Consider the following 23,821-nt stretch of genomic DNA (forward strand, 5'->3'; position numbering starts at 1 on the left):
TCCTGACTGCCCTTGGAAAATCTCCCCTTTAACTGATAGTATTAATTAAGCACAATACAATTATAAATTATCAGAACCATCACCAAAAAGGAAACTGTTAACAAGGCTTACAAAAGTATTTACTTTGTTTTGTTCCCCAGCTGAGGGTGAGTGAACTCATTGTGTCTAATATTTTACCCACTTGAGCACTCTAAGATCTGAATGTTCAGCTTTGAGGAGACGAGAAGGGAGAGTCAGTGAAACAACAGGATGATAAAGTGGAGCTGAAAGTGAATAACAGATACAGAGGAACGGCGAGTGTGGGGAAGTGTGTGCCGAGAGGAGACAGAAGAAATGTTCCTAAAATGATACACTGTGTGTATATTTATTATAATACAATAAATGCACACATGCATCCTGTCCAAGGTACTCACTTGTAGTTTACGTAGGTTTCTTCTGTACCAAAGACAGTGCAAAGCCTAGAAAAACAAATATATTATTTGAAAATTGAATTACCCTTGCTACAAGGGGCAAGAACTGTGGAAGAACAACCTTTGCAAATAAGTAAACTTGCTTTTAAATTATAGGGTAAATGTTTTGCATGCTTTGAACAGGTTTTGCAGAACCTCTAAGCAACTTGCACAATTTGTGAAAGCCCTTGGCGTCCACAAGATTTGCCCATTGCTAAATGCCATGCACTTTTGCACTGCTTGGCTTTGTCCAAAAGCAAACACACCCTGAAATGTTTGAGGAAAATAGTCCCCCTTGTATTTTCCTCCTGATCAAAATGGAAAGTGCTAGAATTCTCACGACACAGCCCTTTTTTGTAAGACTCTCCAATCCAGTTTTTTTCTACCCCAAACTATCCAATATTTGGGAATTTTTAACAAAACCTTCAGCTGTCTCTGAGATTTCCCCTGATGGACAATTGATAAATGCCTGTTGTTCACATCTTGGATACCTGGAGTGACACAGCTCCATCAAAATGTTAGCACGGTTGAAATTTCCCCAACTTCAGTCCAATAAAGGTGTGGAATTTTCACCTACTCTGTCCATAGATATGGAATGGGCAGTGGGCATCATACCAAAGCCCATATTGCTCGGGGCAGGGGAAGAGAAGCATGATCACTAAAGAGCCATAAATCCACCAGTTAAAGCCATGCAGCATCTTCCACCCCCTGTGGTCCAGCTGTGGATATTTACTAATCAAAAAGGCAAAATGTACAGATAGTGCAAAGAAATTTTGCCCATCCTCCTCCTGCTGCTCTTGTGTTTGGTTACTCTAGACATCATCACATGAATGTGTCAACAGAGATGACACAGTAGAATGGCACAAGAACGTAACTCAGCATAAAATCTGTATCTGTACCTGTACTGGGCATTAGGTGGAAAAACATGGTAACCTGATTCATGTGCTGCTAGTTGGAATATGCAAACAATTCAGTGGCTCCAATTCTAGCTGCAAACGCATGACAAATGCAGAAGGAGATTAAAGCAGCATCTGCTGGCCTGATCAATGATTTATATCCATGTTGTATGTATCTCAGAGAACTCATGGCCTGAACTTCCAGTGATGAGGCCACACAAAATCATCATGTACCTGCCTTATTGTGAGGAGTTCCTGAATCCACCATTGTCTTTGTCTTCATGATAAAAGATCTTCCATCTTTATCCTTTTGGTTGTCGTCATACCCCTTAACCATTCATGCTATCTACATGGGGCCCTTGGGAATCTTCACCAGACTGTCCCATGCATGCACCATACTTCCCACTTAGAAACAAAGTATGTCTGGCCTTGAGTGCATATAGGTTCCCTCTGACTGGCTGAACTGACTGGAAATGGTTCTTTTAGCTCACTGTGTTTCTGTAGCTGAAAGGGGTGAGTACAGTTATCCATCCACATGTTTGCTGTTAGCTGATGATGAAGGTCTCAGCTGCACTCAGCCATGATCATTATTAGATGTGGAAGACCTCTCTCCCCACTTCGCAGTGTCTCTTAGACCTCAGACCAGCTTCATGGTTGCAGTTATTCATCCTGACATGCGTTTTGAAAGCTACCGTTTGTAAAATCATTCCAGGGTCGGTACCGTTTTCACAAGCAGGGGTGATCCAGATTTCATAGCACAATAGAACCAAGATCATTACTTCAGTATCAAGTTGTGGTTGTCCTTCAGGAACTTAAAGATATTGAAAACAGGGTGAGGACGTGTCTAAGGGGTAAAATTAGTACCTCAGACATGCAGTTGTGTTAATTATCTTAGTAGGTGCTGTATCCGGGTGTATTGGTGGGATCTGATATGAATACGAGGCAATAATAAAACTGTAGTTACCTGTGAATGAATAGAAAAGCAGGTTTAAGAATGGGGAAATAGCCACATGGTAACAGAACTTGCATAGGGAGCAGACTGGTTGTTCATATACCACAGTGATGACCTTGGTATAATGTATGGCCAGATTGACTAGAATGCCCCATTCCATTGCATCACGTGTCCATATTGCTACTTAAATGCACACATCTGTATTTTGAAAAATAAGGCGTTTTGTAATTCTTACCTGATTTTAGATGGGCTGCTGCAACCCGAGGCCCTGATTCAAAACAGACTTTGTGACCAGGCTTTGCATTTAAAGTGTAGATTTTACAACGTGTGAGTTACAGAGCTAAAGAAAAGGGAAGGACTGGCGTCCTGGCTAGAGCCAGCTCATGTCTAAGAGATTCTGAAAACTTCCTCTGCACGGGTCTATTCTATCCTTCTAATCGTGGGTTCCCCACACTGTCCTGTTAAAGCACCCAAACCCTGACCAGCCATGCCCGATGGTCTTAATCCTGTGCTATGAGCAAGTGAGTCAATTGCGCCAAATGTGTGATCATTTTATGTTGTGGATAATTATGGAATAAGCTGTCACTGCCAGGCGATACCTTTTGACACCAAATCCAGATGAATGTGGGTGATGGTTTTGCCTTCCACTCCCCCTCCTCCATTACTTGTGCTGGTGAGTGTCTCAGGAGAATTATTTCTTAAATGGAATCATTTTCGGCACGTTAGTTCAATGTCTTCACACTAATGGAGCTGTAGTTTGCTGGACCCGTCAAGCACTGCACAGGTAAAGAGTGTGTGTGTATGTGTACATATATGTGCATGTGCCTGTAAATGATTATGATCATGGATGCGTAAAGAGGACATGGGGGCAACGTTTATGGTTTTACATTGAAGTTCTGCTACAATTGCCTTATAGGTTATGTGTGGAACCTAATGAAGAGTGGTGTTTTTGTTGGAGGATCCATATTTTTGGGCTTGTTTGAGCTATTGTGGGGTGGGCCAGAAGGCTTGGGTCCATGTCCTGATACAAACTTCTACAAAGTTTCCATCTGGGGTTTTAGTTCAGGCTCATCCCTGGTTTCTGGTGGTTTTTGCTTTATTATTATTAGTTATTTTAAATTTTTTTAATTAATTAGTATTGTGGTAGCACTTAGCGCCTCTGTCATGGACCAAGGCCACATTGTGCTAGGCATTGTACAAACCCAGAACACAGGACGGCTCCTAGCCCCAGAGAGTTTAACAAGTGACATTATAGTCGCTTTTTTCCCCCCCTTAGTTGTAGTCCATGTGGTGCACTCCCGCTGTTCCTTTCATTTCCGGTTTAAAAGAATCTAGTACATGCCTGCGAAAACTTTTTTTTGTTTGTTTAATGGTGAAAGTTTCTGCCATCTCTAGTTGTGATGTGCTGGTTTTCAGCACAACTTCACATGGTTGTGTTATGGGTCTGGGTGGTTGTGATGTGGCATGGTGCTTTGCGTTGTGACAGTGTGTGTGTGTCAAACTGCAAACTTGCAAGTTCCCATGCCCTGGAACTGACTGGAAAGGAGACTTGGGGTCATCATACTGTGTGGTTAGAAATGCTTTTTTCCACCCAACTTTAGTTTCCTATTCACTGCTTGAAACCTCCCTCCAGTCTGTATCTGATTGCTTTGACACATATGACCTGTAAAATGGGCACTTACCTGAAACTGGAGCCTGTTCAGTAGATGTCTTAGAACTGGCGATCTGTGACCTGAACCTGTTGTAAACTAGCATGGAGTGAATCAGTGGCACCTGTTGCTACTTGAGGCAATTTTGAATTTGTCCCACAAAAGCACCAGCCATTGTGTGTGCAGTTAGCAGCTTGGCTCCTCGCTCCTCGCCTGAACTCCCATTCAGTTATACAGCACTAAAGTTTTCTTTTTTTCTTCATGAATCCTTACAGCCCATCTGTGCACCTGATGTTTTATGCCTCACATATAATTTTTCTCCTCTTTAGAGGTAATTACTCTTCCTGTTAATCTCATATTGGCTTTTTATATCTGCTGAATAATCCTAACTCCCCACTGCAAATGGTGTGTTTTCTAATTTAAATCTGAGTGGCTAACCTTTTGCATTCACTTCCTGATACTTACATATAGGATTATGAGCTGGTAATACAAACTGTGATAGACGTTTTCCCAGCACCGTACTGAACAGCTCCATGTAATTTTGTATAACTCGACAAATTTTAAATTTTAGCTCTAAATTAACCTGTTAATTAGTTTTTCTTTCTTTCACTGCCCATGATTCACGGCAGCAAATGGAACCATTCTAACAAAAAACAATTTTTGAGTTTTAAATAAGTGGCAATAAGAGGAAAAAAATCTTCTCTGTATTTATTTATTTTAAATTATGGAAATTTATTTTGAGACCGGGGAACCCAGACAGCCAGATTCCAGAAGGCAATAGTAATCTGTTGAATTTGCTTGTGGTAAGCTTTGTCAAAAGCAGGGTAGGTCTGGCAGAGGTAGGAACTGCAGTTCTAGTCTAAGTACAGAGAGGCCATTTTTGTGTGTACAAATTTTCAAAATCTCAACAAAGCTTTTTTCACCCAACATTTAAAATTTGTTTCACAGAAAACATTTACTATCCTCCCCAAGTTATAGAATTGTTCATTTAAAATGTATAAAATAAAATAGTACTATTTTTTTAAAAGTTACCCATGTTTGACCCACTCTAGTTCTAATAAAGAAAAGGTAAATAGCCGCCTGTTTAGTTACTTGAGAAGAAAGGCAGTTTCCCTAACTTGACCCAGGCTGGAGAGAAATAGTTGGATAAAATAAATAACCTGAACTTTTCTCCTGAATGAAAAATAAAAAAATTGACCTGAACCTTAGCAAAGGAAGGAAATGTTCAGACTGAGGTTGGGGCAAAACCATAAAATTGGCTCTGGATTCCAATTTTCTAAACGTCTATGTGTGTTTGCTCTGGGCTTTTGGCCTGAGTCCAGCTGTAGGTCAGATAAGTACCATGGGGTAGTTAGTAGATGGTATTTTGTGCATCTGAGAATTTATACAGTCCAACTTGGACTCTAAGGCCTTTCTACACACAGATTTTGTACCAGCCTGACTGTTTTGGGGAGGGGTGTGATGCTGAAATAGTTAGGCGAGTACAAAGTTAAGTGTGGATGTGGTTATACTAATATTAAAAAGCTCAGCTTTGAATTGCTTATTCCCCTTGCTGTACAGGAATAAGTTATTGTGGTATAAACGCTTTTATGACAGCATATTTCCACATTAGGATAACTGTACTGTTCTAACTATTCCAGTTCAGTTAAAGCAGTACAACATTTGTGGGTAGACTAGAAGACCTGAGAGCAAAACTGAGAGGTAGTGTGTAATTAGACTCTGTGCGGGTACTTTACATTCTCTAGACCTATTTACTCCCACTTGCTGACGTGCAGTCTGAGAGGGGCCAGCGCCAGCTTCTAAAGAGGATCATGCAGAAAACCATGCAAAGGGCAGCTACCGACGGGGGGGTATTTTCTTCCCATCCCTGCCACTCATTAGTGGCTGGCTTATGCTGTGAAGCAGAGGGAATCACCTTCCTTCCAAAACTCTTGGTAAATTTCAGATAATTATTCAAGATGTATGGGGTTGTTCAAATCTCCAGAAGTTGGATCTTTATAGGCACTGGGGGTTTTCTCGTTTTAACAGCCATGGAACAGTGTGTTTCCTTTCTCCAATGGGAATTGTTCCAATGCACTCCTTGTAATGTTCCCTCTCTAGCTTCTTTTTCATCTGTGCAGTGCTGATTGAATATGATGTGTACAGTGTATGTTGCATCTGCAGGCTGCTCCACCCCTCTGTTACTAAGGAGTGAGACTATTCTTCTAGGTTACCTGTTGTGGATGTTAGTTGCTCATCTGTTTGTAGGCTCAGTTTGTTTAGTGGCTTTTGGACGAGTAATAGGACATTTGTCATTTGTTGCTTTGGTGCTGGTTTACCTGGTGCCTTTTTTGTCTTGTGTGCTCAGTAAAGGTGCTGGAATGAGATTCCTAGATCTGCTTTGATCCACCAAACAAATAGAGGATGGGCGCTGGCAAGGCAAGTACCTCCTCTCTGATTGCTATGGGCCATCAAGGTGACTTCTGGCTTCATGCCATCAGCAGAGTCGGCCATGAGTGAGGCTAGTTATTGCTGAGTGATGACGGGAGTGTGTGTGCGCGCGCGTGATAGGAACATGTGTCTGCGAAGACCCTTTAATAACTTTTGGTTACTGGTGGCCAGAGTCAGGTTCAAAGAGGTTAATTATTGGTGAAATGCTCTGAATCTTCTGACGGCTCCTAAGCCGTTTGGGCCATTGTTTCTTGGATTACTCTGATCTCTGTAGCTGTTTTTAACAACCTTCTTTCACAGATGCAGCCATGTAAGAGCATCCTGTTCTTAAAATTAAGTTGCTGTTCTGCATCCAAAGACTTCATTCTGCATTATCGCCCCAATTCATCAAAGCACTTCAGCTCTGAGATTTAGGCCCTTGCTTAAGTGCCATGATGAATAGAGATTAATTTATCCATGTGCTTAAGTACTTTGCTAAATTGGGGTTTATTGTCCGATGATTCACTCCCCATCCAGTTCTTATTGTGATCCACAGGGATATTTCCATTTCCCCCATCTATGGCTCGAGAGGATGTACCTGCTCTGTTGCTGACTGGTGGGCCAGTCCCTTCCAATAGAGCTTTATATAGAAGGGTGCTTGTTTTGTGTTTGTGTGTGGATGTATGGTATCCATCCAGCAGGGAAGTCACAGGACATCCAATACCATTCCACTCCCTTCAGTTGTTGTATCTCTCTTAGCATCTATACAGAGTTAGCTTCAGTATGCACAGTTCAGGCGGGAATCATGCTTTTTGTTTCTGTAGCAAATATCTTTAGTTTGGGATAGAACTTCAAGTGACCTTCAAAGACTGTCCAGGTCTGTCTTTGCCCAGCAGTGGAATTTTGTGGACCCATAACAACATTTTTGGGGCTTGGACAGTTTTTTCAAATACTTCTTTAATGTCTCCAGACTGGCAACAGACCTGGCATGGAAGCTCTTAAGCTCAACAGACACTGTGCTGGGTTTCTCTTAGTCAGAATGAGAACCTGAGCTCCTGGATTCTTGACTCTCAGTTTAACTAGAAGACTGGCAAGTATGGTGTTCCAACAGTGGATCTTGCCTGTTAGAATAGCTTGACTCAAAGCCTCCATTACTATGTTGTGGTGTTGTTAGCTTTGTTGCTGCACATTCTGATTGTCAGAGGTGTTGACCAACTACCAGCTGGCTGCTCAATGCCTTTGAGAGTCAGATCTCCAGTGCCTTAAGATCCATTTCCTGGGCTGAATTCTGCTCTTGTCTACACTGGTCTGGAGTAACGATTCTGGCTGGTTTACACTGGTGCATCTGAGCCTCCCTGGCCTGAGGCTTTTTCCTTATTCCTGATGGTGCTGCTTATTTGCTGCGTATGTCTCTCTGTGTACCTGGGTGGGGTGGGATCTTTACTAGTGGTTTATCTGGTTGTTTTTTTTTGGTTTTTTTTTACCTTTACACCTTTTCTCTTCTCCCCCAGAGGAAAGGAAATGTCCAGTGCATCACTTGCCTGTGTTTAATCTGGACCACGGAGTGGTTTTCTCGTGTCTCTTGCATTTGTTTGCCTGTCCTAATTTTACGGTGTATTTTAACCTAATATTTTATCTTTGCTGTTGTTGTAGCTTGAGGAGATTATTTTTCTTTTCATTGATTTCTTTACTATGCAGAGTGCCAGAGGCAGGGGGCTGCAATCTCTTGAGATTCTTCTTGTTCTCATTATTTAACATTTATATTGCAGTAACTCAATGTTTTGCTAAGTAAAGGGACACTCTCAGTTTGCATGTCTATTAATATACATGGCCTCACTTGAGGCCAACCTGTGTCTCAGACAGTATCTGGTTGCTTTATCCCAGGAGCAGATCAGGAAAAAGATTGTGACTCTCAGTCACAGTCTGAATCCCTTTTTCCCGCCCCCCCCCCACTGCTGTATCCTATGTCAGCCCAATACCTGGCACAGCAGAGGTCTTCCAGCATGCCCAGTCCACCTCTGCCCGCTCCTACCAAGCTCTGCATGGCCTGTCCGTCCCCCCCCCACACACACACAAAAACACACACACACGCACTCTACTACCTACAATGGAGGTAGCCAATTCAGGTGGGCCATAGTCTAACCCCTGGTATAACTCAGCGTTGCGCCATTTACATCCATTTCCTTCTGCCGCTGGTTGCATGGATCAGCAGAGCACAATGTTATAGGTCCTACATTATTATTAATTATTTATTGGTATTACTGTAGCACAGGGGTTGCCAACCCTTCAGGAGTGCTGTGCTGAGTCTTCATTTATTCACTCTGATTTAAGGTTTCATGTGCTAGTAATACATTTTAATGTTTTTAGAAGGTCTCTTTCTATGTCTATAATATATAACTAAACTATTGTTGTATGTAAAGTAAATAAGGTTTTTAAAATGTTGAAGAAAATTCATTTAAAATTAAATTAAAATGCAGAGCCCCCCCAGACTGGTGGCCAGGACCCGGGCAGTGTGAGTGCCACTGAAAATCAGCTCGCGTGCCGCCTTCGGCACGTGTGCCATATTTTGCTATCCCTGCTGTAGCACCTAGGAGCCCTAGTCATCGACCAGGACCCCATCGTGCTAGGTGCTATACAAACCCAAAACAAAAAGATGGTCTTATTTGGATTTATAGGACCACATAGGAGTCACCTATCTCATACTTCCACAGTAGTGATTCCTATATTGTTCAGTGAGTGGACGTGTTTTATTTTTAATAGACAGATATTCCCAGACACCTTACAATAGGGTTTAGTTGTCAAAAAGACTTGACAGCATTCCTTTTAATAAAGATTCCTACATACACCAAATCCTTGGTAGATGCTGCCACTTGTTTCTTTTCTTTTTAATCTAGCTACCTATTCTCTTTGTTATCAGGAGCAGGAAATGGCTTGTAGCTCTTAGTCTCAGTAATGCCCGGTAATGTGCATTTTATTTGATTTGAGACCATTAGGTATTGAAGAAAAAGGAAGCTCGTACTAGGGGGAGGGCAAACGTCAGACCGAATAATTGTATAAATGCCAGCCCAAAGCCATCCTCCGAGTTTATAGCCTCGTGCCAGGAATTAACGTGAAAAGAGTATTAAATGGTAGTTTTTAATAAATGTATATCAGGCGATGTGGGGGTGGGGAAAGGAGCAAGGAATATGTACGTAAAGCGTAACCATCATCAGGTAGGTATCAATTAGATAGTAGCATTACAGTTCAGAACAAATGGACCCTGTCAGCTAAAATACAGCCTATATTGAAAACAGTCACCCCCTGAAGGCTGAAGATTTTTCATTTGCACTGGTCCCCCCACCCCCTTCCACGCAATTAATTATGTTCATGGGGCAGGAGTCCAGTGCGATTCTTCTTGACGTCGTTAGTCTGGTGAAAGTGAGTGATTAATTCCTAATGGAAAGGGAGCTGTCCAGTGCACTCAGCATTCTAGAGCTTGGCCAATCATATATTGCCATGTCTGTTTGCACCAAGCAGTGTGAGTATGTACAGCATTTTTCAGAGAAAATCCCGTCACTGGGCCTATTCAGTGGGAAGGGATTGACCCCCATTCAAAGTGGCTATCAAATCACAATGGCACTGTTTTATACCCACATTATTTTGGTGCAAATGACTGCAGAAGTGGCAAGCCAATCGTGAATCGAGCCCACAGCTCCTTCCCCCAAGGAATTTGCAATTTGTAGCCCTGTCCTGTAAGAATTTAACACACTGGAGTAATGCTATACATAAGAAGAATCCTGTAGAGTTCAGGGCGGCTGCTTATGTGCATCGAGTTATGTGGATTTGTAGCATAGGGGCTTAGGTTAGAACTGCATTTAGCAAATGATCGTGTAAACCAAATAGCACCCTGAAGCTTTAAAATATCCCCTATCCTGCTGGAAAGGGGATGGTTGAGGGGTTTTTTGTGTGTGTTTTTTAAACAGCTAAGTGTTGTTCCATGGAATTCACCCTGCAAGGTGCAAACTCCCCTGCAGGGTGAATTCCATTAAGTAACATTGAGTTCTTGGGATGGGGGGTGGGGGGAAGAAAGAGAGAAATCCACACGCTACTTCCTGCAGGATAGGGGAGCATGAAATCTATTGCAGGCATGGTGGGACTTTAAAGCTTCAGGGTTACACACAGCATAAAGAAGGAGACAATGCAATCCCTGGCTGGAAAATTATTGACCATTGAGAACCAAGGACCAGAGAATATTTTTTGAATTGAAGATATTTCTTCCTCCCCTTTATAAATAAATCACTGATGCCCAGCAGTGAATGGAGCACTGATCCCTTCCCATCCTAAATGCTTTGAAAAGCAATAAGGTTATGAATTTGCATAGGGGTGGGTGGGAGGAGTAACAGTCAGGGTTATAGGAGCTGTGTGCTGCATGATTGATGGCGATTTCTCATTGCAGTTTCCTGCTTTTTCAACTTCACCACCCCATCTGGGATTGTCCTGTCACCAAATTACCCTGAAGAATACGGGAGCAGCTTGCACTGTGTTTGGTTAATTATAGCTAAGCCTGAGAGCCGGATCCACTTGGCTTTCAATGATTTTGATGTGGAACCTCAGTTTGATTTCCTAGCCGTGAAAGATGGAGGGACTCCTGAGTCCCCGGTACTGGGGACCTTCTCAGGGAGCCAGATCCCTTCGTCTCTGACCAGCAGTGGCCACGTAGCCAGGCTTGAGTTCCAGACTGACCACTCCATGGAGAAGAGAGGCTTCAACATCACATTCACCAGTAAGTGCAGAATCCTTCCTTTCTTCTAGCACCTGGAGGACAGGCATCTTGCCAAGTGGAATTATCATCTTGGGCCAGATTCTGATTGAACAGAAACCAGAGTAAGTCCAGAGTAACTCTGATATCAGTGGTGTTACTCTGGATTGACAGATGGTGCAGTATTGGTCAGAATGTCGGCCTTTGGGTCTAAGGCACAGAACTCAGAAACAGGAGTCACAGGTTCTGGTTCCTGGCTCTGGAAATGCGTGTGGTCTAGTGTTGAGAGCAGTGAACGAGGAATCTGTCTTTCTAAGGTTCTTTCCTGGCCTGCATCACGGCAGCTTATGAGTACCTCACAGTCTTTCATGCATTTATCCTCATAACCCTCCCTGCGAGATAGGAAATTGCTATTATCCCTGCTCACAGATGGGAAACTGAGGCAAAGAGAAGTTAAGTGACTTGGCTAAGGTCATGTGGGAAGTCTGTGGTGGAGCAGGAGATTGAACCTGGGTCTTCCAAGTCCTAGGCTGGTGCCATAACTACAGGACAGGTAATTTTCCCAGCAGGGAAAGAAAGCAGAGTCTAGGGTGAGAGCAGGGAATTGGGAGTCAGGATCTCACATGCCTCAGTTTCCTCATCTGTAACATATGAATGCTTATCTGACAGAGGTTTGGTTGATTTTTAAAAAAAAACCCTGTGAAGACTTTGAGATCTTTTGATGGAAGATGCCATATAAATGTTCAGTGCTATCATTATTCACTTGTACTGGGAGGCATACAGAACCTGTGAGGACAGTGAGAGAGGCACTATATAAAATGAAGGAATGAAACAGACAGGGTTATGTATGGCTTCACATAAATTCAGGCCTTCCGTGTTCAAGTGAATGCAAACTACCATAACAATTTACACTCATGTTACCCTGTAATGTTCTAAAGAACATTATTAAACCTACTCAGCAGAAATGATAAATGGTTCACGTTATAACAGCAGTTCATGGCACTGCTAAATTAATCGTCTTTCCTGCTGATAACTGCAAATCAGCCATTTAAAAAAAATGTAGGTCTTGAGAAATCATTTGCCACATCAGATCAGGCTATTGGCTCTTCAGGTAGGATGGTCTGCTTTGGGCAATGACTAATCCTTGGTGCTTCAGAAGAAAGGGAGTACCGGCCCCTCTGCCAGTGCTGCTTTGCATTGCTGTAAATGATGAACTGAGGGCAGGGCCAGCAGCATTCTGCCCTCAAGCATACGTCTCTTATGCCATGAACCCCTGAGGAAAGGAATGTCACATGCTGGGGGCTCTCTGTATGAAGAAATGTTTAGGCCAAATTATCTTCTGTTGTAAATGAAGCCTATCAACTCTCATTCTTCTTGCTCATTTATACCAGCAAATAATTTGTCCCTTTCTTTTCAGCTTTTCTATCTGTCAACCATTAATTTCCTTGACACTGGTTGACAGGATCAAAAAGTAGGGATGGAGCCCAAGTTTCTAAGTTTCACAGTCCAGTAGATACCACTGTTAGCAAGAAGAACAAGGAGTACTTATGACACCTTAGAGACTAAGGTACCCCCTCCTCCTTTTTGCTGATAAGGCTAACATGGCTACTACTCTGATTCACCCACAAAAGCTCATGCTCCAAAACGTCTGTTAGTCTATAAGGTGCCACAGGATTCTTTGCTGCTCTTACTCTGAAACTGTTAGCAAGGGCATCCTTGTTAGTTATTGATGTTCCATTAGCACCTAAGAGCACCAGTCATGAACCAGGACCCCAATGTGATAGGCACTGTATAAACATGTAACAAACAGCTGGTCCCCCACTCCAAAGAGCTTACAACCTAAGGATAAGGTAAGGGACAACAGATACATACAATCGACAGTCGGGGAGCACAAGGAAACTGTGAGATTCAACCTAAATGTTTCTGCTTTCTTAACTGAAAGTGGTCTTCACAGATTGTAGTAGTGCTGTGCCGATAAGACTGCTCCAGACATGGTCCAGAACTTGTCTCAATCATTACACTTGTAAGAGCCTAGGTGTGCAATTGATCTGGGTACTGCTGCCTTTCCCATGGTGCTAACCACCGAAGAACATTACAAACTTTTTTTCAGGTATGGTCCACATAATCATAAACTTAATGAAACATTAAGACCAAATTCTTGCTTTCTGATTGATGGCCTTGGTTTTTAACTGCTGGTAAAGGCCAGTGCTGACAAGTGCCCTGTATCTATGGGTACATGCAACTCCACTTCCAATTTTGCAATACATAAAAAGGTAATTACTTTGTTTTATAATAGCAGTAATGACTGAGGTCGGCTATTTCATGGCAGGCCATGGTTAAAGTGCTCTTCGTGTTAGCCTCAGGTCCTCAACCCTTTCATATTCAGTCAGTTTATTGCCCCTCTGTGCACGCATGCCCCTTGTTGGCTTTTTGTTGTGTAGCATTTCCGGAGCTTCAGGGAAATTCTCTCAAGCAACATTTTTGTGCCGTTTCAAATCTGAAGAGTTGTAAAGGGTGTTATTGCAGGCGTTTCCAGGGTTCCCATCCCTGTATTATCTCAGCACCTCACAAACGTCAGTGGTTTTGTCCTGACAGCACTGCTGCAGAGGCGAGAAATTATCATCCCCGCTTTGCAGGTGAGGAACCAGGGCATGGAGAGATTAAGTTATTAGCCCGAGGTCATTCAGATTCATCGAGGCCAGGATTTCAACCCCCAAAGTCCCAGAACAGAGCCTTATCCATAAAGCCACCCGTAATTCTGCCTGTTGTTATAAAGTGAAAAATACTGTTAGTGTTGGTGATGCTGGAGTCATGAAATCTGGGTGCATATGGAGAGAATGGATGGCTCAGGGGAGTAGCAATGGGGCAGAGTTAACCCCTAGTTAGCTGGTTTGAATGCAGTACAGGTTACAGAAGAGCAAAAGTCATTGCTGTTCATTGCTTTTGTGGAATGAATATGCAGTCGGAGGCGAGGTCTACACGACAAACATTACAGCTGTAGCACTGCTGCTGTGCCTCTGTAGCACCGTAGTGTAGACATTTACTGCAATGACAGAGAGGATTCTTCTGTTGACTTGCGCTGTCTACTCTGGGGCTTAGGTCAGCTTAACAACGTCTCTGAGGGGTGTGAATTTTTCAGACCCTCTAAGCGATGCAGCTGGGTTGACTTTACTTTCTAGTGTAGACCAGCCCTCAGTCTCCACCTCAGAGACCCATGTTGCAGCTGGCCCTAACTGGCACCATTGACATTCCTGGACGCAGAGACTTGGAACCAAGAAGTACAAGACAACTGGACACCCTCACCCTAAATGCCCAGGCTCAGATACGCTGGTGGGGAAGCGTTCAATGCCACTGCTCAGCCTGTACCTGTCATATGGACAAAAAAATTTAGGCTGCTCAAATCCCATGAACATTCACTGGCAGTTGGGTTCCTAACTCCCTTGGCTACTCTGAAAATTCTGGTCTCTAGAGCTTTCAATCTAATTAATAGACTTACAGTGTTTTAATGATTTGCTTAGTTTGAGGAGCTAAACAGTGGTGTTTCCTATGGGAGGGCCAGCCAGAGACCACAGCATGGGGGGAATAAGGTGGGAGCACTGGACTGGGACTCAGGAGATTCTGTCTGTGTTCCTGGCTCTGCCACTGACCTGCTGGGTGACCTTGGGCAAGTCAAATCCCTTCTTGGTGCCTCAGTTTCCCCATCTGTAAAATGAGGATAATGGTACTGACCTGCGTTGTAAAGCACTTTGAGATCTATGGTCGAGAAATGCGATGTAAAAGTTAGGTAGTATTATTGTTTCCAGTAGGGCTGCTTGAAATTTAGTTTGAATTTTGACCAAAAAAATCCGGGGGGGGGGGAGTTTTGCATAAGCTTATGCTGTTTTTCACCCAGCTCTACCCTTCACCTACACTTGAGGGGCCTGATCTATCTATCCATGGTGCTTAGAGGGCCCTGTAACCATCGCATCTGAGTGCTTTGTTATCTTTACCATAACTAGCCTCAGAGCATCTCTGTGAGGTGGGGCAGAGCTATTAATGCCATTGTACAAATGTAGAACTGAAGCAGCATAGAGAGGCTAAGTGACTTACCCAAGGTTACAGAGGAGTTCTGTGGCAGAGCAGAGACTTGAACTCAGCTCTCCTAAATGCTAGGCTAACTCCTGACCGCCTGCGCTGTTCTCTCTGTTCTTGAGTCAGCTCCCATTGAAGTCAATGTTGCCTTCAGTGGTGCAGGATCACACACCAGGCAGCTCTGTGGAAGTGAAGATCCTAGATTTGGGTTGTTTCTCCGTTGGCAAGAGGCTGGGTGGGGAAGCGGCTGACTCATTGCCATTTTGTCACCCCTGCAGCGTTCAGGCACAATGAATGCCCCGATCCTGGAGTGCCCGTCAATGGGAAGAGGTTCGGCGACAGCCTCCAGCTTGGCAGCTCCGTATCCTTCCTCTGTGATGAGGGCTTCATAAGAACCCACGGATCAGAGACCATCACCTGCATCTTGAAGGAAGGCAATGTGGTTTGGAACAATGCGGTGCTGAGATGTGAAGGTAAATCTCTCTTTCCCCTCCCTCTCCAACCCCAACCGCAGGGATGATTTAGAATCTGTTTTGAACAGAAGATTAAATACCTGAGGACTTGACTCTGGCCCTGATCCAGCAAAGCATGTGCTTAACTTTAAGTGCATGGATAGTCTCGTTGAAGAACATGGGCTGCTCGTGTGCTCAAGATGATATCCTTTGCTAGGTCAGGGCCAAAGAGCTTAGCAAGTTGCAAGATCAAACCCTAAATAGATAATTTAATTGTGGAGGGGGTTAGTATTAGAAAGAGAAATCTCCCGCTAATGGCTGCAGCCTAGAGAGAAGGAAGCTACTACTACTTCCCATCGATGCCCCAATCCTACAACGTTTTCTTACATGCCTTGCACACTGTGAAGCGCCCCAATGACATTAAAGGGCATCACACCATGGATAAAGCAAAATGTATGCATAATTCTTTGCAGCACTGGACCCTGAAGGAGATTTCTGTTGTCTCATACATAGAAGCTTGTGTTATTTTGAGCTGAAAGACCAGGGTTCTAATCCCCAACTCCACGTGTGATTTATGTACTGTTGGACTCTTGTCTGCGCCCTATAGCTTCCTTAGAAACTTAAACAAACCAAATAATCACTCAGTGATTAAGTCTGTGACTTTTTTTTTCAAATAAATTATGGGATTTTTTTTATTAGTTCAGATCTGTCTACAACAGGTGTTTTTCTTCACACACACACGCACACATGCATACAAACAACCACAAAAAGCATTGATTTGCTAATAACAAAAAAAAAATTCTTTACCACAAGTCTCATGGTGAGATGTAAAGAAAAGAAAAAGGAAAGCGTTGAGATGTTTTCCATTTTTTCCACTCCTGATTTTTGAGACCAAAAATCTTATGTATTCTTCAGATAATAGAAGAAGCAATAGGCCCTTTAAGTGAAATGAACAATGAATTTCTTGCTATAGAAATTCAGACCTGTCTATTAATCTCCAGTATATCAATGACTGTGTAGTACATCAGGCCCCTATAATGGACTCTGGAATTAGATGTTTTGCAATTACAGCTCCATGCCAGTATGTCTGACTCCTCACACGCACACGCACACGCACACGCACACGCACACACAAAGGTTCTGATATGGATTTCAAAGCAGCTCCTGGTGCTTTAAAGTTTCCAGTGTGGAAAACAGAAATGAAATGAAAAGAGCTTGTTAGAAATTAAAAGGCCTCTTTCCCTCCCTGTTCTCGGAGAAGAGATGCCAGGAAATGATATTTGCAAGCGTTTGAATTACAGATGTTCTGAAGTATTGAGAAATAATTTCAGTAATTGGCCATCCGTGTTTTAATGCCAGTCTGCAAATATTATGGAGGATGCTTTATTGTCTTTTCCATTAAAGGGAGAAGAGGGTACTTGCTGTCCAGAATGATTGTAATTCAGTAGGAGACTGCTTTTTTTGGTTTGTTTTTATCTGATTTTTGCAGGGAGTTGGCAAATGAAATATTTGTGGGGCTGGCTCAGTACTTCAGTTCCCTTTGTGAGCCTGAGTGTTTAACTGTGTGCACGTCACTAGCTGGTCGGGGGAGAGGAAATATATAAATAAAATTATATTTTTATCAACTTTTATCTGTGTAAGCTTTGATAACCCATCTCTATTAACTTGTACTTCTCTGTGCGTGATCTCTTGGCTTGCCTTTGACTTGCCCTCCAGTATGTGCTCAATAAAATGCAAATTCTAATTAGTTCTTAAAAAAAGAAAGAGGGTTTGTGTAGAAGTGTAGAACAGCTTGTCTCTCTCACCAACAGAAGTTAGTCCAATAAAACATGTCACCTCACCCACTTTGTCTCTATGAAATACTGTTTGGTTCCTGGAGAATTACTAGACAAGAAGTGGATGGTTGAAAAAAGAGCATCTTCTCCCACAAAACCAACATGATGGACAGCAGGTGGGAGGCTTGGGAGACACTGGATAGCTCATGTTTTTGAGAAACTGATTTTTGCTTTTGGATCACTGATTAGGACCCTGCTTGGGAAGGGCTGATCCCATGCACTGTCAAATCAATGGGTCAGGCCCTTGGGGCCAGACTTGCAAAGGCAGGTAGGCGCCTGGTGGGATTTACTAAAGCATTTGAGCAAGTTAGGCAGCTAACCCCCGTTGAAAGCCAATGGGAATTCAGCAAATAACACAAATAGTCACTTCTTAAATTCCAACTGGGCCCCAATCTGCACCTGTAGGTGCCTAAACACCTTTGTAACTCTGGTCCATAGTGACTGAGAGTCATTACCGCCCGGTAGCTGTTTGTTGGCCTGTAAGAAGTCAGTTTGTTGGGTCTAAACCCTGGTGCCCATTTCATAAAGCCGCTGAACTGAGCTGGAACTGACTGAAGCCTTTGATGGCTGTCTCAACACAAATAGGTCAAGTCCCAACTGGGCCATGAAGACCAAGCTGTCCTCATGCCTGCAGGGCAGGATTGAGGCCTGTAAGTTGGGGAGTATCATGGGGAATCATGCACAAGTAGATTTCAGCCTCCCAGACTGTCCACTTTCATGAGCCCTAACTTCACTGCAAACATAAATTATTGACCTTACCAGTCCAGGAACTGATATGTCCTACATCAGCATACTTAATATCTGCAGGGGACTCGAGGGAGTAAACTCGGCTAATTAAACCTTTCACCTGATTCCTGTGTCCTCTTTCCCCAGCTCCGTGCGGTGGCCATCTGACTTCTCCGAGTGGAATGATCCTGTCCCCGGGCTGGCCTGGCTTCTACAAGGACTCTCTGAACTGTGTGTGGGTGATAGAGGCTCAACCGGGATATCCCATCAAAATCACATTTGACAGGTGTTCACTGAGGATAAAGAATAGCATGGCTTCTATTAACCAATACTGCATGTGTGTCTGATTCTGTGCTCACTGAAGTCAACGGAAAGATTCCCACTGACTTCAGACAGGTCCTTCATCAAGCCTTATATCCAGCACTAAAAAGTAGCGCACATGAGCTTTTTGTTAAAGTCAGGCAATTTATTTTGCACATTTTTTCACAAAATTTGCATAACAACCCAGATTTTTTTGGGTGATATTTTCCCCATCATTCAACCAACTCTACAGTTGGTTAATCACCCCTTCTCCCCCCCAAAACCTTCCGCTAAAATGTGAAATTTTGAAATTGAAATAAATGAATAAATCAGGAAAGTGTTGTTTTTTTTAAGGAAATATTTTCCCTTTTTTCAATCAGATCTCCTTTCTGTCTATAAACTAATCCTCACCACAGCCCTACCAGCTGGGTAAATAAGTGTTCTTACCTCCCTTTTGCAAATAGGAGAACTGTGCACTGGACCACGGTGCCTCTCTGTTATTAGTCTTTTCAGAATTATAACATGGAAATTGCCAATCTCTTTATGTCCCTGGCAGGTTTAAGACTGAGGTGAATTATGACACCCTGGAAGTGCGAGACGGCAGGTCCTATTCCTCCCCACTGATAGGGGTCTACGACGGGACTCAAGTGCCCCAGTTCCTCATTAGCACCAGCAACTACCTCTACCTCCTCTTCTCTACTGACAAAAGCCACTCCGACATCGGCTTTCAGATCCGATATGAGAGTAAGTGCAGTTCCCAGCAACAGAAAAGGACTCAGTCAAAGGCCCATTGGAGCTGCTTCTCCATTCTGCTATGCAGTTAGTGCTGTTACTCTTAAGTGTTTTGAGGACCTCAAGCTATTGCAATCTGATAACAGCCTCTGCATTATGATTATCTTTATTGGTATTTATTTTATGTTTTCAACAACTCGAAACAATATCTTCAGAATAGATTTATTTCATAAGGAAGCAGATTCGACTTCCTCTTTCTGTGTTATCCCCTCACCTTAAGACTAATCAGCGGCACCTCAGAAGAACAGCTTGTGAGAATCCCAGCTTGTCAATGACCCATTACAGCGCAGTCCTTGCAGACATTTGAGTGATTTTATGGGAGTCAAAGGAAAGTGCTTGGCTAGAGAGAGGAACTTGTGTTTGTTCAGCATTGTGATTATTATTCAGTGGTTATCATTACCTGCATTGATTAACATGCCCATTGCAGTGGCATCTGTGTATGCATTGATTGAGTGAAACACATGTTTATGGGCAAGCTGTGTTCTCAGATACTGTCTGTGCAACTCATGCGTCTTCTATCGGCTTCAGCGGCAGTCTTTTTTTTTTCTTGTTTTCTCTCTCCAGAAAACACCTGTCAGTTGCTCTAAGTGCTATGCTGTGTGGTGTTTGTGTGTCTGTTTATCAGTCTGTCTATCTGTCTACATACATAGATATAAAATATGTGGGTGTTCGCATAAATAAATAAATACGTCTCACATACAGAGGTAAATTATATCCAGCAACAAACTATGAATGAACTCAACAAAAGCAAGAAATATGTTTGCTATTCATCTGGGACCATATGGTCCAGAATAATCGCCCCACAATGATGTTGATAATGACAACACTTGTCAACCATCATCTCCTTCAACAAACCCCCCCCCACCCTCTTTGCTCAGTTGAGGAACTTTGCTGCATGCCTGGAAGGGTAAGGGCTGTAGGCTCTGGCGATCCAAAGTGGGAGCAAATTCCATAGTCCAAGGACCTGAAGAGAGAAACCCAACCGCCTGCTGCTTCCTGTTTAAATTGAGAGGGATCCAGCTGAAGCCCCTCCACTAGGAGCAGCACCAGTCATTGCCGTGGGATGTTCAAGGACAATCTTCAGCCCTGCTGCAGTCACTGTCAGAACTCTGGTGGAGACAGCTCTGTTCCCCACCAGTCCTTGGTATCCCGCCCCACACTTTCACTGCCACTCCTGAACAGCTGAGTGACACCAAACCTACCCATTCCAAGCAATGAACACCATGCTGTCTGAGTGCTTCCCAGCCCAGGGATGATCCAGGTATGGGGACCAGAACTGGGGCCAGCCTAGATCTTGTGCACGTTTCTCAGATAGCACAAGAGTGATTTAAAAGTTCATGATAAAATTCCTCCTACCCATGAAGCCACCTTCTGGTTAGGGGATGCAGAGGGATCTAGTTGCTCCCTTTAAATCTCTGATTGTTTCTTTGCTGCAGCTGTGAAGCTTCAGTCAGACCATTGTTTGGACCCCGGGATCCCCGTAAATGGACAGCGCCATGGGAACGATTTCTACGTAGGAGCTCTAGTGACGTTCAGCTGTGATTCGGGCTACACCCTGAGTGACGGAGAGGCCCTGGAGTGTGAGCCCAACTTCCAGTGGAGCAGGCCTCTGCCCAGCTGCGAGGGTAAGGGTTTTGGAAAAGAACATCTGGAGGAGTGGAACCCAAGAGTGGTGAATTCTCAGCAGCCTGTGAATCACATGGTTGAAGCACAAAGTACTGCAAACTGGCCTTTATGTACAATCAGTACCATTAAAATTCTGCAGTGACTGGAATACTGCAGTACCTCAGGTATCTGGGGCAATGATCATGATGCTGTGGTGTCTCCAGTTTTCACTATAGCTACCACTTTGCTGGAGGGGCCCGGGGAAGGGACTGTTGAGTTTCTAACAGCACCAACTCAGTGAATCTTATTTGTGATTTCACAAGCAGCGTTTCCCCTGGGAGATGTTGGTGTTCACCAAGAATAAATATCCTTCTAAATGTCTGTGGTTTATTGGAGGGGCTGGTGGTGGTTGGTTTTAGGGTGAATTTAGTTTACATTACAGGTGTCCAATCTACAGATCTGGACAACAAAGGTCTCTGTTGATACACAGAAAAGTTACAGCAGCAGAACGCTTTCCCCCATACTGCCCCCGAATGTGCACCCGTTCTGATCTGGGACAGTTTCTTGGCAAGCAAACAGGTAGTTTAATCTCTGTGGCCTATTCAATCCTCGGCCACTGGCCCATTGGCTCTGGCATTCTGTCTCTGGCAAGGCCCAGAGTGCAGGTGATGCAAGAAAATGAAGGTGCGTAAAATGCAATTGGCCACAGTGCAAAGCTATGCACAGGGAATGGGGAGGGTTATTTTCCCTGACCTGTGCATAATCAAATGTATGCCCTGATGCAGGAGTTCTGATTAGCTGTAACCATGGGTAGTATCACTGGTCATGAAATTAGTCATCCACTGTAGCCAGCATGGGTCCCCCTTCTTCAGTGGGCGCCATAGGCTGACTGCTACATGCCACACAGGGAGGTATTTCCTTTGTACGTTCTAAATGTACTTAGTGTGGATTTAATCATGTTGTCCCCAAGGGGCAGGGAAGAAGAGCCTTTTCTGTCCTAAATATCCCAGCCCAGATCTCTCTAGCTCTTCTCCTTTTTCATAGTCGCTCCGTTGGCTTGTCTGATTTTAGCACATTTGATTTTTGCAGCTCTTTGTGGAGGTTACATCCGCAGCTCCAGCGGCACCATCTTATCCCCAGGCTTTCCTGATTTCTACCCCAATAACTTGAACTGCACCTGGGTGATAGAAACTTCTCACGGCAAAGGTGAGACCCCTTTAGATTAGGGTGGTTTTGAAAAGAGGCCATGCTGCGGGGTAGTGGAGGGGACAGCATCCCATGTAAACATGATGGTTGGCTTGCAGAAGAGACAAGGACAACCCAAAAATAGCCAGAGTGTGTTGGTATCTCTTTCTTTTGTTTCCCATCAGTCCTCACAAAAGTGATATGGGAATAACACTGAGGGTTGGGTAATGCAACCAAGGCTTTCTCAGAAGCACCTCATCGTTCTTCTGGAATGGGGAGAGGTGGCATAATAACACAGGTAGATGGACCCAAACCCTCACATCCGATCTCTGCAAGCTTTGGTGAAGTCCCAATCCATAACTAATCCTTATCGCTGGTACTGGTCTTCATATGGCCTGAAGCAGAATGCATATCTGAACAGATCCTCATTATAGAGGGGCCTGGGTCCAGCTCCTTTTTGCTGAACTGTACTGCTCAGGTCCATCTGTGTAAGGAAGTGAAATCATTCTCAGTGCCCTTGCAGCACATCCTAGACCCAGAGGTGATAGAAGTGTATCACCATTACAGAAGAGACAGCAATGACGTCTGGTATTTACGAAAAGGGACAGGTAGTCAGGATTCCTGGGTTCTGCTGCTAGCTCTGCCACTGAATCATTGCATGACCTTGGGCAAATTAGTCCAATGCTTCTGCTTCCCAACCTGTCAATCTAGAGTAAAAAACCAAAGTCACCTTTTGAAAGCATGTTGGGATCCTCGGATGAAAACCACTGCATGCATACAAAGTATTATCGTGGACCGACAGCTTAATACTTGGTTATTCCGTCACATATGTTCACTCTTCTGCCTTTTAGTGACATGGAGACCAGGAGTTAGGCCCCCCAGATTCCTGACTCCAGTGTACAAGGAGCTACCTCCAAGCTTAGGTTGACTTTGTGACAGCCTCTTATGGGAAATGAGATTAGATTTGATACCCATGCTGTTCTAGCTCACTAGGAAGTTTCTTCCTAAAACAACCTGGATTAAGGGCGTGTGTGTGTGTGTGGGGGGGGTGTTATATCCCTTATATAACCATGTACCTCTGTTTATACCAGGTAGCAGCATATGAGAGCTAGCGTCAGCCAAGTTTGCAAGACCCATTTTTATTAAAGCATATAAACTTGTCAGTGAAAAGCACAGGGCGTTACGGGAGCCTTCACGTGCTGGGAAAAGTGTCCTGTTGAGCAGTGCCAATCCACTCTTCACTAATCCACTCTGCCCTGGAATCAGCTCTTCTGATGAGAGACATTGCATTAGCCTGTTGCTAAGCTAATGCACAATTCAGAGACCTGACACCCTCTCATAAGACGGTGGATGGGTTCCCCATCCCCAAACAAAGGAATATCTCTGGCCCAAGACAAGCTGCATTTTCAAACAGTGGCTTTGTGTCTATACTAATCTTTTTTTTAATTCTCCTAAAGCATTCTACCATTGCTACAACCGGTTCAGCAATGAACGCGGGAGCCTGAGCTCGTTGGAAAATCTGGCTCGCAGTTAAAATTCACGTACCCCCCTTCCCTCCCGCACTGTGTCTATAATTGTATCTGAGCACTGATGGGAAAATATAAAGTGTAAAAATGGCCTCTGGGCCAGAGGGCAGAGAGACTGTGTTACTATGTATGTGTTGGGGGTAGGGGTTATTCCCCTTTTTCCCTTGCTAGGATTCTTTCACCATTGCTAATTACCAGCAACCTGCTGGAAATAAATACCAGCGAGCAGTGGAATC

At 43.7% G+C, this 23,821-nt stretch overlaps 1 protein-coding gene across 1 annotated transcript in view; it reads left to right on the forward strand.

The window, feature by feature from the left end:
* CSMD2 (CUB and Sushi multiple domains 2) overlaps window positions 1-23,821 on the forward strand; it is a 531,569-nt gene that overhangs the window by 324,827 nt on the left and 182,921 nt on the right. Inside the window, 6 exon segments of the mRNA XM_030539111.1 lie at window positions 10,791-11,117; window positions 15,443-15,637; window positions 18,325-18,463; window positions 19,034-19,221; window positions 20,706-20,894; window positions 21,964-22,080. Of these exon segments, the coding sequence (XP_030394971.1) occupies window positions 10,791-11,117; window positions 15,443-15,637; window positions 18,325-18,463; window positions 19,034-19,221; window positions 20,706-20,894; window positions 21,964-22,080 (1,155 nt within the window).

This window comes from Gopherus evgoodei, chromosome 20 (genome assembly GCF_007399415.2).
Source record: "Gopherus evgoodei ecotype Sinaloan lineage chromosome 20, rGopEvg1_v1.p, whole genome shotgun sequence".
Lineage (NCBI taxonomy): Eukaryota > Metazoa > Chordata > Testudines > Testudinidae > Gopherus > Gopherus evgoodei.